This window comes from Haemaphysalis longicornis, unplaced genomic scaffold (genome assembly GCF_048455015.1).
Source record: "Haemaphysalis longicornis isolate Haplotype H1 unplaced genomic scaffold, Haemaphysalis longicornis Haplotype H1 scaffold_3, whole genome shotgun sequence".
Classification (NCBI taxonomy): domain Eukaryota; kingdom Metazoa; phylum Arthropoda; class Arachnida; order Ixodida; family Ixodidae; genus Haemaphysalis; species Haemaphysalis longicornis.
The window spans coordinates 156,219,393-156,237,922 of record NW_027526335.1 but is presented as its reverse complement, the minus strand read 5'-3'; the positions used below and the strand labels follow the sequence as shown (position 1 = coordinate 156,237,922).

At 46.3% G+C, this 18,530-nt stretch overlaps 1 protein-coding gene across 1 annotated transcript in view; it reads right to left on the bottom strand.

The window, feature by feature from the left end:
- Window positions 1-18,530, bottom strand: part of LOC144175493 (uncharacterized) — a 79,255-nt gene that overhangs the window by 47,585 nt on the left and 13,140 nt on the right. Inside the window, exons 2-4 of the mRNA XM_077704574.1 lie at window positions 16,308-16,509; window positions 8,851-8,954; window positions 7,302-7,504 (exon numbers count right to left, since the gene is read on the bottom strand). Of these exons, the coding sequence (XP_077560700.1) occupies window positions 7,302-7,504; window positions 8,851-8,954; window positions 16,308-16,509 (509 nt within the window). The remainder of the gene's footprint in view (window positions 1-7,301; window positions 7,505-8,850; window positions 8,955-16,307; window positions 16,510-18,530) is intronic.

Sequence of the window (18,530 nt, the reverse complement as noted above, 5' to 3'; positions counted from 1 at the left end):
GTCCAGACACTACCCTTTACGTCTCCACCTACGGTCGCGACGGTACCACGTCGTTCAGCCATGGCTACCGCTCCCGTGATGTACAGCTTTTCACCAACTGAACAACACCTGAAGGATGCGCGTACGCATGAGTGCACTGGCCAGATTTATGATGACTCTCGGAGCACCCCTAAAACTCCGCGTATAGGCACCGAAGATTGCACCGTAGGTCCACGGCGATAGCGGCGCATTGACGACTGTTGTTCGTCATCGCCGAAACGCGCCACGCCACACAGAACAAGCTTGCTCTCGTATGTGAAAGTGAAATTTTGTTTTGCTGCTTCATCGTAAAAACAACGCCACATCTCCGCCACAACGCCACATCTCGCGACATGGTCTAGCATTGGTCATAGACAAAGTAGCACCGCATACTTTATTGAACAGGCTTAAATCGAGTAAATCGAGTCTTATTGAAATTCGTGGCAACTCCGCGACAGCCACCTTATATAATGAGACCCGTGCGACAAATTTCTGCGGTATCTCTTCGGTGACTAATGATGGCCGTATAATTGAGTTCTACGCGCAGCTATTTTAGTCCCACAGCTGCTCGCGCGGAGTGCTCAGGGGGGAGCCGACTGCTACAGACGACGACCTCTGAGTTCATACCACTTCTGAATCGGCGAACATTCTCCTCATTAAACGCTAGGGTTACACAAACTACACTCTTGTCACATTTTACAAAAGCTATCCACCTAAAATGGTGAGAATTTATTTCTAAATATGTGCTGTGAAACCGTATGTGCCCCTAACAATGGTTTATTACCGATGTCACAAGGATGGACACATCCAGAAACACTGTCCCAACGCCGTAGCCTACCCCACGTGTGGATGATGCCATAAAAATGAGGCTTGCATAAACGCGACGCCATACTGCAACCTATGTCATACGGAAAAACACTGAGCGCGTGATCCCGTACGATGAATAAATCCGAAAGGGCACAGCCAGTGCGGGAACATATACAGTACAAAGTGCGTAAGCGTGCGACGGATTCAAAACAAGGAACATGCCAACAACCGATATCGCTAGCCAGACTGTTTTTCCGTGGCTAGAGATTAAAATAAAGCTGACAGCATCGGTACAAGAAAGAACACAACCCGCCTGTGAGAGTGAAGTTACGGCCGAACCTTCTACTGAAATGACTAACCCGTCGGCAGCATCTACGTCGACCCCCGCTTGGAGGAAGCAGGTTTTTGTGCCAACTGATCGCCACTGCGCCGCGGGCAACCACACCTACAGAGGGCCTTAAAATATTGCAGCAAGTGATCGCCTCCCAGCGACGCCATCTGGAGCACCTAGAGGAGCATGTTGACCAAACTCATGGTTAGCAGAAGACGGATAGCGAAGACCAAACGATCAAGTCATTACGGGAACCGTTAACCTCTCGAAAACAGACGCCGGACTGTGCAGCAGCCTTAGGATTTCTGTGCACAGACCTTCCCACTATATTGAGATCCAAAGTAGGGAACGTACCCCGTATCTATTCATAAGAGAAGGTACTCCTATTGAAATGCTGCAAAGCTAGAAGTCGCATAACAGGGAGAAAACCTATCTCCAACAGCGATAAACGTCTGCTCCTGCAGTGAAACTGTGGGGTGGCCACCGAACTAAATGAGTTCATCAAAAGCGTGGATACCAAGCCATTGGTCATTTTCTTCTAGATTTTCAGGGAACCGGCCCCACTTTATATGGCTACAGAGCGTACATGGCATACACACTAACACGTTCATCCCGGTCAGACCCTTTACATAGTTATAGAACAGTTGTAGAATTCCATACAATTCTTTACCTCCCCAAGCCAATAAAACACTGCAAGATCTATACTGCCTCCTTTGGCCCATACGCCCAAAAAGTGTTCGCTCCACGTCTGGGAATTGGGTGCCGCAACTTCATCTTTGCGTCCACATATGTGCACCCACGCGCGGCTCAACATGATTTTCCGACAGGGAACTTGTCCGCGATGCACCGACTATGTGCGTTTTGGCCTCCTGACGTGCCGGTGTTTCCTGGTGATTTCAATGCCGAGCGCAGGGCATGGGACTACCGGATATCGCGAGGTCGAGGATTACAACTGCTGGAAGAGGCTGACGAGGCGGATCTGCACCTTGTAAACGACCTTAGTCGGCCAACTCGATGAAGACAGAACCCTGGACAACGTGATACCATTTCAGGCTTGATATGCGCAATCGTTGACGCTGTGGCCACCTGGTCTCGCCAGCCGAGGCCGTGGAGCAGCGATCACTACTCCATCTGCATCCAGCTCTTTGGTACAGAGAAGTATCGGAAGCGCGTGCTTCGCGCACACTGGCAGCTTTTTAGGGAGATACTTATCCATCCGACGGGAGGGCTGCGGAAACCGCTGCTTGTGTTTCAGAGGTTCAAGGAGACTACCCGCCCCAGATCGCGATCTCGTGAACCTTTCGAAGCATAGAGACAAACTGCAAGAGAAGTACTTCGCTGTTGGCCGCATGTTCTACGATATCCTGCGCATACGGCAGGGCACCGCGCAGACCCATCGTCATTGAAACCTACTCCACACCAGTGCTGGATAGAATATATATATATATATATTGCGATTCCTTTTCACGGCGCACTGGAGCAGGGGAGCTTTGCTCAGTGTTCTGGTCTCTCTGCGGACGCAATGCGCTCCAGACACTGGTCCAGGCGGTGGTGCTTCGCGCCGGCATTGATCAGGAGCACTTCGAGAGGGAAGTGGCTCCTACCTTTTTTCCGCAACTAGACACCTTACCTTCTGCTGATATATGCGCTCCTCTTACGCTGTATGAGTCGCATGCTAGCGAGACTTTTTTCACGATAGCCGAACTTATCGCGCCTTTGAAACAAATCAATGTTGCAGTGCACCAAGGAAAGATGGCGTCACTTGGGCGGTGTTCAGAAACCTTCCCTCGACCTACAGGAATAGCTCGTAAACAAGATAAATTAAATATGGATCCGTGGACATGTTCCACATGTTTTAAAACACGCAGTAATAACTGCTATTCCCAAACCAGGAAAAGACCCATCCGATATGTCCAATGTTTGTTTGATCTATGCCACTTAGGTCTACCCTTTGTAAGATAATAGAACGGATGGGAGTTACCAGACTGCATTACCACCTAGAGGAGTAAGCTCAGTTCTTCCACCTATGTAAAACTGGGTTCCATCAAAATCTGGGCCCGCATGATTCCCCGTTTTTTCTGCGGCCCATTGTACAGAAAACAAATCACAAACGACCGCACATCATGATTGCATTGGGTCTCATACAGCATATGACACAGTTACTGACGCAGCTCTTTAGGGACTGGCGGAGGTCTGGCCAGGCAAGAGATGGAACAATTTTGTGTTGAGTTTCTTGACCAACCGGAATTTGAGATCTGCTCTGACCACCGCGAAACTCCGCAATTTGACAACCATACGAAGAGTTCCGCAGGAGTCCATCTTATCTCACACTCTTTTGAATTCGGTCATGACTAAGCTTTTGCGAGGTGCTGCAGTTGTCCCTGGAGTACATGGCACGTTACATGCCGATGATGTCACCATTTAGGCCGAACCTGCGGATCATTCCTCCACAGAAAGCGCTGTTCGAAGTCTCCAAAAAGCCCTTGACACGTTCACCAGTCTCCTCGACGCTACCGGGATGCAGGTTCCTTTACGAAACCAAACTTTATCATCCTAACAGGTAAGCGAGAGAAGTAGGCTCCAGTTGCCCCCATTATTTGGGGGTCGAACACCTCAGTGTGCACTAAAACAGTGAGTCCGAGCGCGGGGCATTCCACTTCCCCATTTCGAAAGAGCTTCATAGTGGCTTCGACAGTTGAAAGCGCAATGGCACTTCTTCTAAGTGCATCCGGAGGACTCACTTAGCAGAAGTGCCATTAGCAGTTAAAGCAATCATTTAAAGCAGGTAAAGCAATCCTTAGCAGTCAAACCATTCCTGGTGAGCAAAGCCTGCTGCGGGGCTTTGTGTTTCCGTCTCACGTTTCGTGAGACAGAAATGTTGAAGACCCTCTGCAGGGCAGCCCTTCGTGTTATCACGGGGCTTCCAAGACACGCGAATGTCACTCAGCTGTACCGCTATGCTCAGCTTTCAAGTTTTGAAGAAATAGTCGTTAAGTCCCGAGGAGGCCACGATCAGTCACTCTCGCAAGGACGCCGATTACTGACCGATGATGGCCACGTTTCATGGCCGGACACGCCGATTATACAGAACCACATCCAGCCATAGGAGGACACGTATATTACGGAGCAAAAACCTGCCGCTTCCAAAACTCAGCGTCGGAGACACGCATCGCAGCGGACCTCAGTTGATGTAGCCGGTGCTACTTCTCCGCGCAATCCGGCCTTTCAGATTTCTGTGAAGGCTTCCTGCAGCCCGAGTACTGTATAGCAGCACTGGCCTCAGTGTCCCACTCAGACGACCACCAGAACATTCAGGTTATTTCGCTGGACGCCGACGCCGAAATTACGGATCTTGAGCTTTGTGCTGTGAATTAAGGTGTTCTTCACCTTGCACGCCTCGTCATCACAGATCACCGCGAACGGGGTTAGAATCAAGTGCAAATATTAACTGACAGTACTCAGGCACTCAAGTGCCTCATTGGTCCACTGAGGCGAAATGGCACAACGCAGGCTATCAAGCAGAGATGCCAGGCTCTCTGGGCTAACTCTGCAGTACTAACTGTATGCTGGATTCGTGGACAGCAAGGGCACCAAAGAAACGAGAAGGCTCACGCACTTCATTATGCCGCACACGTGTTCGTGGTGCCTTTAAGACCAGTTACGCTCAATACTGATCTAGACGTAGAGCGCTGCCGTCGACGGAATTGATGAGGGCAGGAATTATAAAGTACCATTCTCCTAAGCGACGACTCCACACCCACTGCTCTTCCCCGAGGTGTTCAGGTGTTCCTCAAACAGACAAGTTTGAGGTACGCTTATACAGACGGTGTGGGTGCTCGGTCGCGGAATTACCCGCGCCAACCAACATCCCACGATGGCAACCTCCCAAACGGTGGCTCCGCTGCTGCGTTTCAATAACCAGTACGGTGCTTCGTCTGCAAAACAGACGTGACCCCAACAATCCGCCATCTCGCTTTGGACTGCGGTGCACTGGATCGGCTTCGTGGAAAATACCGTCCCGCCTGGGTCTTCTCCTATGAGGCCTGGATCAGACCACATGGTCGGTAAGAAGATGTGTTAGCCGCGTTGTGGCACTTCGTCTGTGATGTAGCCATGGCCGAACACTATTACCCACTCCTGCAACCCTGCGGCCTCGAGCCATCGACAATAAAATATTCGTCTCTCTATTGAAATAGAAAAATTCGGTTGCAAACAGTGGACTCGAGAGGCGCAGGACCGGAGCGTTTGGAAGACAATAGGAGAGGCATTCGCTCTACAGCGGCGCTAAGCAGGATGTTAATGATGATGATAAACGATTACAGCGCGAACTTCGACCAAATATGTATTTTCGTTGAAGTGCAGGACGTTACGCTTTATGCCACATGCAGCTATTTTTTATATTTCACTTATTTCTTGATTTTTCAAAGTTTTCTTGGGCCAATAATCTCTATATGTGGTGTTTTACCGATTGCAAGTAAAACTCCGCCAAACCTGCCATTTGGCCGAAATGCACGACCTTACACTCTTCGGCCCTTTTCGCTACTTTTTCTATTTTTCTTAAGATTTATTTTTTCAAAATTTTTTTAACCAATTATCTCTCTTAGCGCTATTCTACTGATTACTGGTAGAATATCAGCCAAATGGGCATTTTTGTAAAAATGCAGGGTGTTGCATGTTTTGCCAGTTTTCTCTATTATTTTCTATTTTCCCTATTTTTATTTTTATTAACTTTGTTCAACCAATTATCTTACATTACGAAAAAATACGATAACAGTTAAAACTTACGCAAAATCCGCAGTTAGGTCGAAATGCAAGGTGCTAAATTATTCGCCCCATTTCGATATTGTTTCCTATGTTTACTATTTTCAGGTATTAAGAAAATATATTCGACCTGTTATCTCTATTTATGCTATTGCAACGATTACTGGTGGAACTCACGCAAAATACGCATTTTTTGGAAATGCAGGGCGTTGCACTGTTTGCCACTTTTCGCTTTACGTCTGTATTTTTGTTATTTTTTGGTTTTAGAAATTTTATTCAACCAAGTATCTCCATTTACCCTATTATAAGGATTACAGATGAAACTTGCAATAAATGTGCATTTTCTTGCAAATGCAGGGGGTTACACGGTCCAGGCTGTTGGGTGTAGCGGTAGCCGGCTAAGAATTATACCCTGCCAACCGTTTTCCACATAGTTCGAACACCTCTTTAATCCGGCTTTTTCGTCCGCGCGCCTAGGGTAACTGCTGAGGAGATTTCTGCATAGACATGGTCGGCGGAGTTTTTTTCCCCGTATCCATGTAAAACTTCCCTTTAAAATAAATGTAGATAGCTCTGGGTCCAGGTTCTACACCCAGGCGCATACATGGCGCTCAGGTATGGCCATGCGGTAAAGCAGTATTTAATCATATTTGAAGTAGGCCCAGGCTTTTACAGCAGCTGTTTCGTCTGTGGCAGCCCCACAGAGTTTATCGAACGGAGCAAGGAGATTTAGCTGGGAAGTCTAACGCATGCCTGTCAATTTAAATTCCTGAGCGTCCGGATTTAATCGCATCTTTTAATCGTTTCATCGCAAGGACGGTCCAAAAGTACTCGCAATAACAATAAGCCTTAGAAAAATAGTATCCAGAGTCAGGAAAATGTCGCGCTAAGAAGAAAATGAGACTGGCCTTGCTAAAGAATGTATGCTACGTATAAATCCTTTCGTGATTTTGTGAAGGCTATAAAATACGGCTGTCCGCTGTGTTAATTTTGAGACAGGCCAATATACGTTCATAATTACCTAGAGTCAACTACCACAGCGTGCTCATTTTCGCCTATTGTAAACGCAAAATAATTACACAGGAACAGTTTTGAACGCCTGAAAGTATCACTCAACGTAAAAAAGCATAAAGCCACTACTCACAGAATGTGGACCTAACGCACAAGTTACTGCGAAGAAACCTTTGACACCTACCTCCTTACGGCTACAAAGGGACGCTGTACATATTTCCTTTTTAACGTTAAGGGTGCATTGAAATGGATAACAAATTTTTCTTTGCAGAAAAAACTTACTTCAATTACTTTCCCCGAAATGTGGTCGATCAACGCACACGTTAACATGCAAAGGCACAACAGCTTGTTTTAGCCAAAGTAGACAAATTACCGAGACATGTAGAAGCAGGCCACGAAGTTGTAGTGAGAGATCTCTGCGCCCTTAGGCAGTCCCGTGCTCCCCGAGGTATAGAGGACTACCATCACTGTGTTCTTTGGATCGATGACAGGGCACTCCTCGAATTCCTGCTCGTCAAGCGTTGAGAAGTCAGCCGCTGACACGAAACCCGCAGCTGGTCCCATGGAGAAAAAGCACTGGGAAAGTACGTTTGCTGCATTAGGAGCGTTTTCGATTAGCCTAGTCTTTTCAGGCGCGAAGAATCTAAGAAGCTCGGCGGTTCGCGTCTCCTCTAGTCTCAAGTAGTTAATGGGCTAAAACACCGTAACACTCGTATTCCAACGCGTTGCGCTAGAATGTAACGTATACTAAAATGGCACACGGGGACAGTCGTTTTCTAATGCCTCGCGATAGAAAGTTTCTTACACATGGAAAAAAACGCGTACTAAAACAATACGCCGCGACAATCCGTTACTAACACCTCGTGCAACTTCGCAGAATACTTATTAGCATGCTGCGGCGTGTGACACGAAGATAACTTACGGCCAGTCTGTCTGTAATCGAATGCTTAAATCCGGTTCAACGCAAGAGACGGCGCCCCCACCTCAACAAGCGCGCGATTGCTCCTTTCACCGGCGCTTCCCCGTTGCTCAATCTGCGCGCACCGTGTGGCAAGATAGACAATTAAAACCCTTGAATAGACTTGTAAACTGAATGCTTCGCCCCTCCCCAGGTTTCAAGTTAATGGAGATGGCCCGGAGTTTTGTAATATGAGTATTCATAAAGCGTTACTAAAAACCAAACCTGTGTTATCGCATTGGTAAAGTAAAACACCTAGTGGATGCTCAGCAGCTTTAGTAACGAGAATGGGCTCAAAAAAGCGTGGCGCCATACCCGAGATGTTCACAGTGAAGGGCGTCGTCGCAATGGGGCAAAAGAGTGCGAAAATTGGAACGAGCCCCTAACCGTTCACCTGCTAGTAAACAATGGTAGTGTTGTTTGGTTCAGTTTTTGATGCCAAGAAGTAGTTCTTCACAGTGAGGTTTATCGTGTGGTTCAGAAGATGCAACATGAAATATGAGAAATACAGTGCTAATAGGGTCAGGTACGTGTATAGTAATAGGTATGTGGACGAGGAGTTTTTCACCTGAAAAAAAAAATACAGCAATTTCTGATTCCCCGTTTAACGAGAAAGCTTAGGAGCCCTCCCACATTACAAATCATGTACTCTTTTTTCACCGGTTTTTTAAATTTTTCATAGCAAGAATTTCAAATACTGCCGCGAGGACGTTGGAAAGCGCGTTAATACTGAACTTTGTTCAAGGTGTAGTTTGAATGCCCGAATTGCCTCTGAAAACAAATAAGGCAAGAAGAATTTGTGCCCCAGATTATAAACTCAACCTGCGAAACACAGAATGTTTTATTAGCGGTTCATTAACACATCAGGTGTATATTTACTCCGGCTTTGAAGCCTGTGGGTAACGAAAACACAATTTCCTTTCTCTACACAGTGCTACAATACTTTGCTTTCTGTCTCGCGTACCTTCATATTAAGAGACGCGGTTGCCGCCACGACCTTTTCCGCAAACTGGACCTCGGTGAGAACGTGAGTGCATCCGCTGTCTCCAGCCTGGTAGCGAATTTCCTCTGTAAAGGGGTAGTTCAATGTTATAGTATATACATACGGCCAGAAGATGCGTCATGATAGCGAAGAGAATAACAGATAAGATGAAGAACGCGTACTTTGACGAAGGGTCAGCAAAGGAAATGCTCAACCTTTTTGGTGTTATCTATCTGAACACGCATTGAATATCTTAGTGTGTCGCCCCCAAATGAGCACAGATACTGGAAAAAGTAAAATGTCATACACGCAAACACGCCTGCCGTAATAGTACGTGAAACGACTTTTTGGCCATTCAGCAAAGAGTAGATTCAGCGTGGCGCGGGCACGCATGCCGCCAATGTGTCGGCAGGCAAGAGTGGAAACGAGGACAGCAGATGCGGGAGGCTGGTGGGAGGTCCGAGGAAAATTTGAGGCAGGCAGCGGTATTACTCCGATGGTTAAGAAAAGGCAAAGTTCAGGAAGGTTACTCGGGGTTAAGCAGTGGGAGGAAGAGCCAGGGCAGAATTGGTATATATGAGCGACGATTAGTGAAGACAATTTATTCAGTGTTTAGAAATATGGCACTGGCAGTATTGCACCCGTACCAAACCCCATAAATCGGAATGATCAGACCCGGATTGTTGCAATGAAGTGCGCTACTCAGAATCGAGAATGTACTGCAGAAACAACCCATCACTGAGCCCGTGTTTGAGAAGAGTAGACACATTACTTTGGTAGGTTTCAGTACTACCTACATACTAAAATGACGCATTGTATTGAGAAGACCATAACCTCGAAATGATGGCTTCAACCTCAATCCTCTAACGAGCAGCCACTCATGTGCTGGTTGGATAGGGCTTGTGGTGTCTGCGCCGTAACCCGCTTCCCGCCACTAAAGGTCACTCCCGTATAAAGCCAAAGCCCCTCACCGTTAACGCCACACTTATGGCGACTCACTTCATACCTCGTCCTCCCTCTTGCCTGTGATCTGCACACTACCATTGTCATGAGCATTCGGACTTCGGGCGCCATTTTATGGGGGAAAGACGCCCGTGCAGACAAGGGCGGTTGTCTGCCCAATACAAAAATCGGTGATCTGACGGCCTCGTGGTATCACGTTTAAACCTGGGTCTAATTTGGTCCTTCCGTGTGGCTACCTGCGAAGAAGACATCGCTGCTACTTTTATTGTGCCACCAGCATGGTGGTGTTAACGTGGGGTTTCCTGCTTCGAAGGACAAAGCCAGCCCGACCGCTACCGAGCTACGGTATACAACAGGGCTATTGGCCGCCTGCACCCAGTGTATGGAGATGCTGCAGTGACCCGCTGGTGAGAAGCCACTCCGGATTACCTCTTACTGAACTAAGGAAGCGGGCTTACGCTATTGGAAGCCGCCTGTGCGTGAGGAGATGAGAATTCGGTGTAAAATTGTTAGTTGACACAAAGAATGCTGTTTTTTCGTAGGTGTGAACGTCGATCAACGGCCACGTTACAGGTTGGTCGCGGCTTGTCGTATTGCATTCTGAGTTTGGGCGCATAGCAGCATATTTATATGACAGAGAGAGCGGAGGAGACGAAGGGAGAGAAATACGTGGCTGATTGCCACCATAAAGTAGAACACTTGCTTTTAGCGTGACTGCAGGCCTGTGATGTAGGCGAAATCCTTAAGAAGGCGTACAGGATAGTAGCATTTGTTCCTATATTAGCGTAGGCCCTCGCTTTCACACGCAAACTCACGGACTGGTTCAGAACAAGAAGATATGTCTCCTGTTGCATAGAATACCCAGTATAAGGACGTCGTCGCACTGATGTGCTCGCGGGCGTCTGGAGTCGGCGATCCCGGAAGCTGTTGTTAGGTTCACGTGCTAAAATTAGCATAAGCATTCAGCATTAAAGATTTGGTTTGGAATAAAGATTCGGCATAAAGATTTGTGCATAAAGATTCGTTTCGTTAAGAGGTAACCAATGCGTGTGGGTGTCGATTACTTGCAGTTATCAGTGGACCCTTTGAGCAAAGTGGTATCTCGTACGAGACGGCTTTATGACCTGCACAACTCCAAATCGGTAACAGAATAGAATGCATTGAATTTTGTTGAAAGCCATGTATTCTCTTTGCCGTTGTCGTCATATTTTCTTCGTGTTCGAGGATTTTGAAGACCTGTGTGCTTTCTTCGGAAGGTTCTCCTTTGTGTATAACTCTTACGTGGTCTACCACCAAACAGGCCTTTTTCTGCTCAAACACCCGCTTTTCAGTTGTTATTTGTAGGCTAGTCACTGGTTCTGAGTCGATGCTTGGTCAGATACATTTTGCGGTCCCAGCAGCGTTCACCCAAAATTCATTTTCTTGTCTGTTTCAGATTTAGCCACTGAGGTAACCACAGTTGTCAGTTTTTCTGGTGTTGGTCGTTTTCAAAACAGGTCGCACAAGGAAGTGGTATAGCGTGCTTTGGAATTCTATTATGTGAGCCTTCTTGCAAGCTTGCAGCTCTTGGCGTGGTGAAAAGGTCTGGGGCTGCTAAAGCAACAGTTATGTTGTTGCAATTTCGCGTCCTTTACTTCTAACGTTATTTGAGCCGCACAGATATCTGTGCTGATGTGTCTAAATGCCTACAAAAGGCAACTATCGTGGGACAACATTACAGTTAGCGGGCAAGCAGAACTTTAAAAATTTTATTACCTACCCACGGGTTGATGGTATCTCGGTGATGTGTTCATTGCCCATAGTCATGATGAAAGTATCCTGCCGTATTCCTACATCAACTATCAACAGGTAAAGTCGCTTCGACGCTTCATCAGGCCGTTCACCTCCCTTTTCTGGTGGTGTTATTTCCTTTACCGTTAGCCTGTTTAACTTGCGGATGAGTTCATAGGGCATCCTGTCCAATAGTGCAGTCTTCAACATGATTCCGTAGGACTTAATGTCTATGCAAATGTTCCCGAGTGATCTAACGCGAATATATAAACATGTTCTTTAGGCGTCTAAGATCATTCAAGTTGTCACAATTTGTGACTTTCCGGAAGTTTAGGAAGTTTCTCATGGGCAAACTGGCTAGCAAAAGTTTGTCGCCGAAACTCTGCTGCAGCAGTTCAATGGTTATGGGGTGCCTCTTTTTTGTTATCAGCAAGCCTCCAACAATGCATTCTGCATTTCCCGTCAGACACATGGCCAGGTGCTTAAATGTTTGAACTTTGTTTAGTGATGCATTCTCATGTAACTTGTACTCGAATTGGTCCCAAAATTGCAGCCAGCGAATATATTCTGAATAAAAGTCCTGTATCCCAAGTTTGGTAGTCCAACTTGAACACACTGCTTAGATGAGGTGACCTCATGCCTCGTACTAGTCGTTTGAGGGCACGCAGCTGCAAGATGTTTTTACAAGCTGAAGATCACGCGGGTGATTTATTCCCTGATATCCTTGAGCTAGTTATTCATCAAGAATGTACTGCCTAATTTTGTTGTCTGTCAATAAAGGAGTCTCTTTCAGTGTGACCGCATTGAGTTGGTCTGTCAGGTCACCCATCAGTAACACGGTAGTCTGTGTCCTTGCCTTCGCCGCAGAGAATCTGTATAATTTAGCCGCACACCGCACCGTGTTTTTGTTTGATGCGGTTCATAATGGTACGCCTTACGCGGAGATGCCTTTATAGCAGGAGCTGAGGCGATGCCTGTTATTGGCCGGTGAGTCCTTTTCAATGGGCTTTCTCTATCCGTGTTGCTTCAATTCAGGTCACGGCACCAAATTTTTGAAGACCAGGAATCAGGCGCAGATGAAGGAGAACCAGTTTATTGGTGACCTTAGAACAACTAGCGTTTTTCTGAATACAATCTCACGAGCATCGCTGCCATGCCCGTTGGTGTTTTCCCTCAGGTGTCCTCGTCTTCCCAACCACGTAATATTTTGAAACACCAAAGAAGACAGCTCAATTAGTGCGAGGGGGATGTGTCATTCTTCTCTGGCTCCTGATTGAGTTGCCGAGAAGGCAGGTGTCAAATAATTGGCAGACGATGCTCCTAAAGATGTGGAGCTTATGTTCATTCGCTTGTTTTCCTGGTTTAAAAATGAGTATATCAAGATATTAACACCAGTAATTAGTAAAATTGCCAGTCCTCCAAACCACGGTAATCTCCTGTAGTTCGGGGCTTAAGTGAGATTCAGGAAATCATTTAGGGTTTCTCAGAAGGTGGCATTGTAAAAGCTTAGGGCGCCGCAAACATTCGTCCTCTGCAAGGCTGTGGGGATTTTACTCATCCCGAACGGCTGATCTATGTCTGCCTGACTGTGAGATCTTCAAACATTCGCTTTATTGAGTACCGAGAGTACATGGTAGGATGACGTAAAGTCCCGGTTTGACGAAGAAATACATAGCCTGCCTAAAGGGCCAACTGAGATTCCGGTATTTGGTTCCGCGCGGCCATGTCTTAAGCAGCGTTGCGGTTTTTTTTGTTTTCCTACCATGTGCGAAACAGTTGCAATATTTTTTTCAACTCACGTTTCCATGGAGATGCGTGCAAAAGTCAAGCCGTCTCTCCACTGCGAGCTTTGCCACACATTCTTTACGGTCAATGGTTGTGCTGTTGAGGCTACACGGAGAGCCGACGCCTTTTCCTTTCGTTCAGCACTAGAGCAATTCGTAGAGCGCTGACGGCATCGGTTCTGGAAGTGGCAATCTTGCCTCGATTTACCCTGTGTACCATTAAATTGTCAGGTACCGATGACTCTTTTATTGTAAATTGCGCAGGAGTTTATTAATGTCGGTAGATTCTGTAACGCCTTTTGATGGAATGACCATGATTTCATCTAGACTTTCAGGAGAAGGTTGCAAAGAAACGACGCTTGTAATATCCTTTCTAGTTCGCGTGACGTCACCATGGAAATTAGGAAAAAGGAAAAATTGATTACTCTCCCTCATATGTGTTGTGTCTCGGCGGACACTGACTTTCGCGTGTGGCACAGCCATGGTTAATAACAAGGTTTATTTCATAGCCTCGCATCGCGCCAACAAGGTTTGAGAGATGAAACCTGTTATTCTTAGCTCCGCAATTCCTCTGGTGTACCTTAAAAACGTCACAAATAAAACATTTTGTGCCGTTTCGCTGTGTAAAAAGAATAGCCTGCGAAGGTGTACGAGTCCACTGAGTGCACGAAACAAAATATGTTTGTTTCTAATTTACGACAGACCATACTTCTTACCTAATTAGCTGCATAAAAATGAGAAGGACCTGTGCTTTGTATTGCAGAAAAACATGGGGTGTCTTGTTGTCTCTTTGTATCTTAGGCATTTTACTGCTTGCGTAAAGAATAAACCGAATCACATGGACCATTCAGGACACCGGGCATGCCGCATAGGGCCTTTTACCCTGCTCGTAAAAACTGCCGCCATCGCAACAATCATGTCATCAGTGAGGCCACAAAACCTGTAGTTGAATGGCACCCGCTTCCTTCATTTAATCCCCACCCGTGCACGCATAAACCGGCTACCACTTATGCGGACATGCTTAGACGTAAAATACACCAGTGGAAACGTCGCTCCGAAAGCCTCTAAACCTGTGGAAAATTGATTTCCTCCCATCAACGTTACACGCAGGAGCTGCCCTCTTCATCGTGCAGGAGTTTCCAGCTGCTTGAAGAGACTATGATTATGAGGCGGTAACGGCGGCAGTTATTCGTACGCCGTCAGCGGGGATTTGTAGTTTTAATGCCCATCAGCGCATCCGTTATTTTCGGCAATCACATTATAGGTGTGCTACAGCAGTTATCAGCCCATTGTGCAAATTGTGAAAGAAGCATCAGGGGGGGGATGGAGAGGCTGATAGCGTTTTAAAAAAATTGTCTGCGGTGTAGATAAACGCCAGAGTTGTGCCGAGTAAGCGGCTTCATCGAAAGAAAACTGTTGGTTTACAGATATACTGCTTTGGAGTAAAAAAAGCCCCGGGGATAGTATTTCGTATGTTATCTGCTCTGCAACAGTTAAGTGAAGAATTTATACAATCCCAAAGGAAAACGTAGGCGGACACAACAACAAACTCCCGGTTGCGGGCCTGTCGAGTAACACGAACTACTTTTCGATGACATGTGCGCCAGAACTCAAGATCAACACCGATATGAACTAAATCGTAGGGCACAAGGACCTCTGCAGTACCTGTGTAAATCTCAGACTTTATTCACGCGACACAATAAATCGTGGGAAACATGCGCCGGCATTGCGGTACATTGACATAGAAACTCTCAATAAATATGTGAACCTGTGAGGATTTCTTGCGGCGAGGCCCCGAAAACGTATTCCGGCGGACGTCCGCGGGAAGCGACAGCGACTTTGCTGCACTAAGGCGCACCTCCGCCGCAATGATGCAAATGGTTCTGCCTTTTGGCAAACCCACAAGATATCCAAAAGCCTAGGCTTGCCGACCGAAAGCCAGACTGAAACCTCGGTCCAACCCCGACGACTGTCTATACTAGTAGACCAGTGCCCTAAACTTGAAAGGAGTACAACCGCGGAGATCGCAACGGAGACCGCATCCTTCAGTACTCTTTCTCAAACGTGCCGTCTGGCGCCATGCGCGGTCACGTTCCTGCCGGCCACCTGCATAGTTCCCTATAACATAGAAACGGATTCCAAGAGTAATAGGGATTTTAAGGTGTGTACCGTAATTGGACAGAAGGACGGTCAAGGTAGTGGTACAGTGTGGATTTCGCGTGACGGCTGCGTATCGACTGATGGAAATGAATGTAATCAGCGTCGTTTCAGTGTACGCTGCAGCATTGATGACGTAGTCAGCCTCTGTTGGTTATGACGCGCAGTTAGTGAATTCATTTAAAAACTTCAGCGTTCCAAAGTCTTTGCAAGACTTATAGATCAAGCTCGTAGGCTTCCAATTTAAAGGGGATGGGAAGATATGACTGTTCAACAGATCAAAGACACTTGCCGTGTGATTGTGTGTCCTTCTGGGCAAAACAAACTTGTGATGTGACCAGCATGGGTCCATTTTACCCAGCTAAGCCTAAATTGAGGCGTCCATAAACAAACCAGTGGCATGTAGAGTAGCGTGGCTGAAGGGGGCAGCACCAGCAAAGGACAGTTTTACTTTTTATTTGCTGCGTTAAACTGGACTAGGAATTATTTAGGAGTATATTTCGGTCTCAAGCACCACAATAAGGTACAACTGATCTATATAAGCGAGACAAGCGGTTTTTTCTGTAAATATAGGTAGCATTATAAGTGGGGGTTCTAATTTTCTAAATCTCAGTAGGCATTGAATAAACGGCAAGTGCCAAAATGCCCTGAAAGTCTAATAACCGATGCCTCTCATCATAATAAACTAACTGATCAATGCCATCCTACTTCATCCCCCTGACGGCAATCAAACAGCCAAAATAAGATGCACAGGTATTCACATACGTTGAGTAAGCGACGGCTTCGCCATTACTGCTGTCGCTCCAGCCAGGATGCAGCCGAAAACGGCCACTAAGTTTTCCACGCCATTTCCCAGGTGAATCAAAACATGGTCACCAGGGCGCACGCCGTGCCGCTTGAAGCCTACGGCATACCGTTGAAATCGCACGAGGAGCTCACCACGAGTGAGGCTCATTTCGTTGTCAACCTGGAGCAGAATATCAGTATGACACCCATTCACTACGTTCATGCAGCCTCTTAACTCTGGGCTTATGAAACGCCAAGATTTGTAGAGAACATGTGGTTTCTATTTTGACATGTTTAAAGTACAATAAAATCACCTAAAACGTCGGCACAGGCAACCATTTTTTTAATACCCTAAATACGCGCCATTACATTTTACTCCTTCACACGAGGATCTCGGCCACCGTTACGAACTCCTAGCTCCCTGTGGTAGGTTACTCAAGGGAAAGCTGTACCGACCCCATTTTTAGGTCTTATAAAAACACCAGCCTTAAAAAAAACGTCAGTGTCATTTGTATTTTTCGAAGCCCTCTTTGCAGGTCATAATTTCGTGAGTCAGGAGACCGGGGTATACTGCTTCCGGCCAACAGGAACGCTGGCTGAGTTCGCAAGAGCACATACCTTAGAAGAGATTAGTGTTTGCGGCAAGACGCAAACGCGTGCCTACAAGACGCGCGCCTACAGTCCTCATTCGACAATGTTCTCCTAGCATTGCGGAGGGCGCTGACGGCCTGCGGAGTAGACTTTTCGGCGGCGTCAATAATCTGCGCCGTGCTAAGTTTGACTGCTTCTTCCACCTGTAGGTGTGATATGGATGTGTGGTGTAGTTTAGTTGTCTCTGTGAATACTTCAGCCCGCTAGGGCTTCATGGAACCTCTTAGGAGAAGGAAAACTGGTGGGCTCCATTTATGTTAGGGAGGTAGGCAAGTTGACTCTTCCGTAAGTGTTTGTTCCCACTTACACTCAAGAATGGAAATAGAACTGCAGATTCATTAGCCACGTCAAGGTGTGTACATGTTGTGCTCTATATTATAATATGTGTGCTGTTTCTTATTAACAAGGCATGCTCCTCAGGACTTAATGAATTTTTCGATCAGGCGACTTTGGGCATCCACGCGTGAAGAGCCCTATATAAATTATGCACAATTAGGATATATTTTCATTATTTTTAGTGTGACCAGTGGTACAGGCTGTATTAGCATGTCGACAATCGCCCTCTTCTGGGTGTCCACCATATGATCATCGCATCATCTTCATCCCGGCGGCGACACTGCCATCGGCATCGTATTTCTGGCTGGGCCTTCGTAGCGCTGTCGCCGCACGAATAAAACCTCCTGCCTGAACATTCCAACACGATGTTCCGATTAAGGAACAAGCACCCTCATAGATCATACATTAAGCAACATTTTAACTCCTCCAGAGGCTTTCATAATACGGGCGAATATCACAGATCACTATTTGATCGCACTGCATTTTCATTGGACCTGGGCGGATAAGAACCCTCAATCTCAGCATTCTGTTTTTAACAAAAAACTGTTTGCGGAATTAATAAGCGTTGTCAATTGGTCTCGTGTTACCTTTCTTACAGATCCTAAAACTGCTTATGCCGAATTTTATTCAATTCCTAAATCCGCAATAGACTCTTCCACCCGGTCAGATTATGTCAAAGAATTAGCTGTTGCCGCGAAACGCGTGGGTGACGCACAGTTTACTTAACATTATGCGTAAAAAAGAAAACTTGTATACAAATACAGAAAGAAAACCATTCAACGCTGTTTTAAAATAACGTTACCAAAAATATTCCAATACCGTGACATCACTGCTAAAAGCCGCCAAAAGAAAAAGTACCTGGAAAAACATACCTTTGATGCGGGTAATATTGTTTCTAAGCAATGGCGCATACTGAATACTTTTCTGAACAATGCAATACCTAAAAGTGAAATAAGCGACATTCTTGAAGACGACAACATATTCCAAGCCCGATAGACATCGCGAATGCTTTAAGCACGGCATTTTCGAAACCACCAAATACCAACACTGGTAATCTCACTGATAACCGGTCTTCTATAAATAAGGTCGATAGTCTTCCACGTTTTCCGCAATCATTTTTTATATTCCCTTGCACGCATGCCGAGGTTAGAATTGCTATTCTTAATATGAAAAGAATTAGCAGTGGTCTGATGGTATCAAGGTCTTTCACGTGAA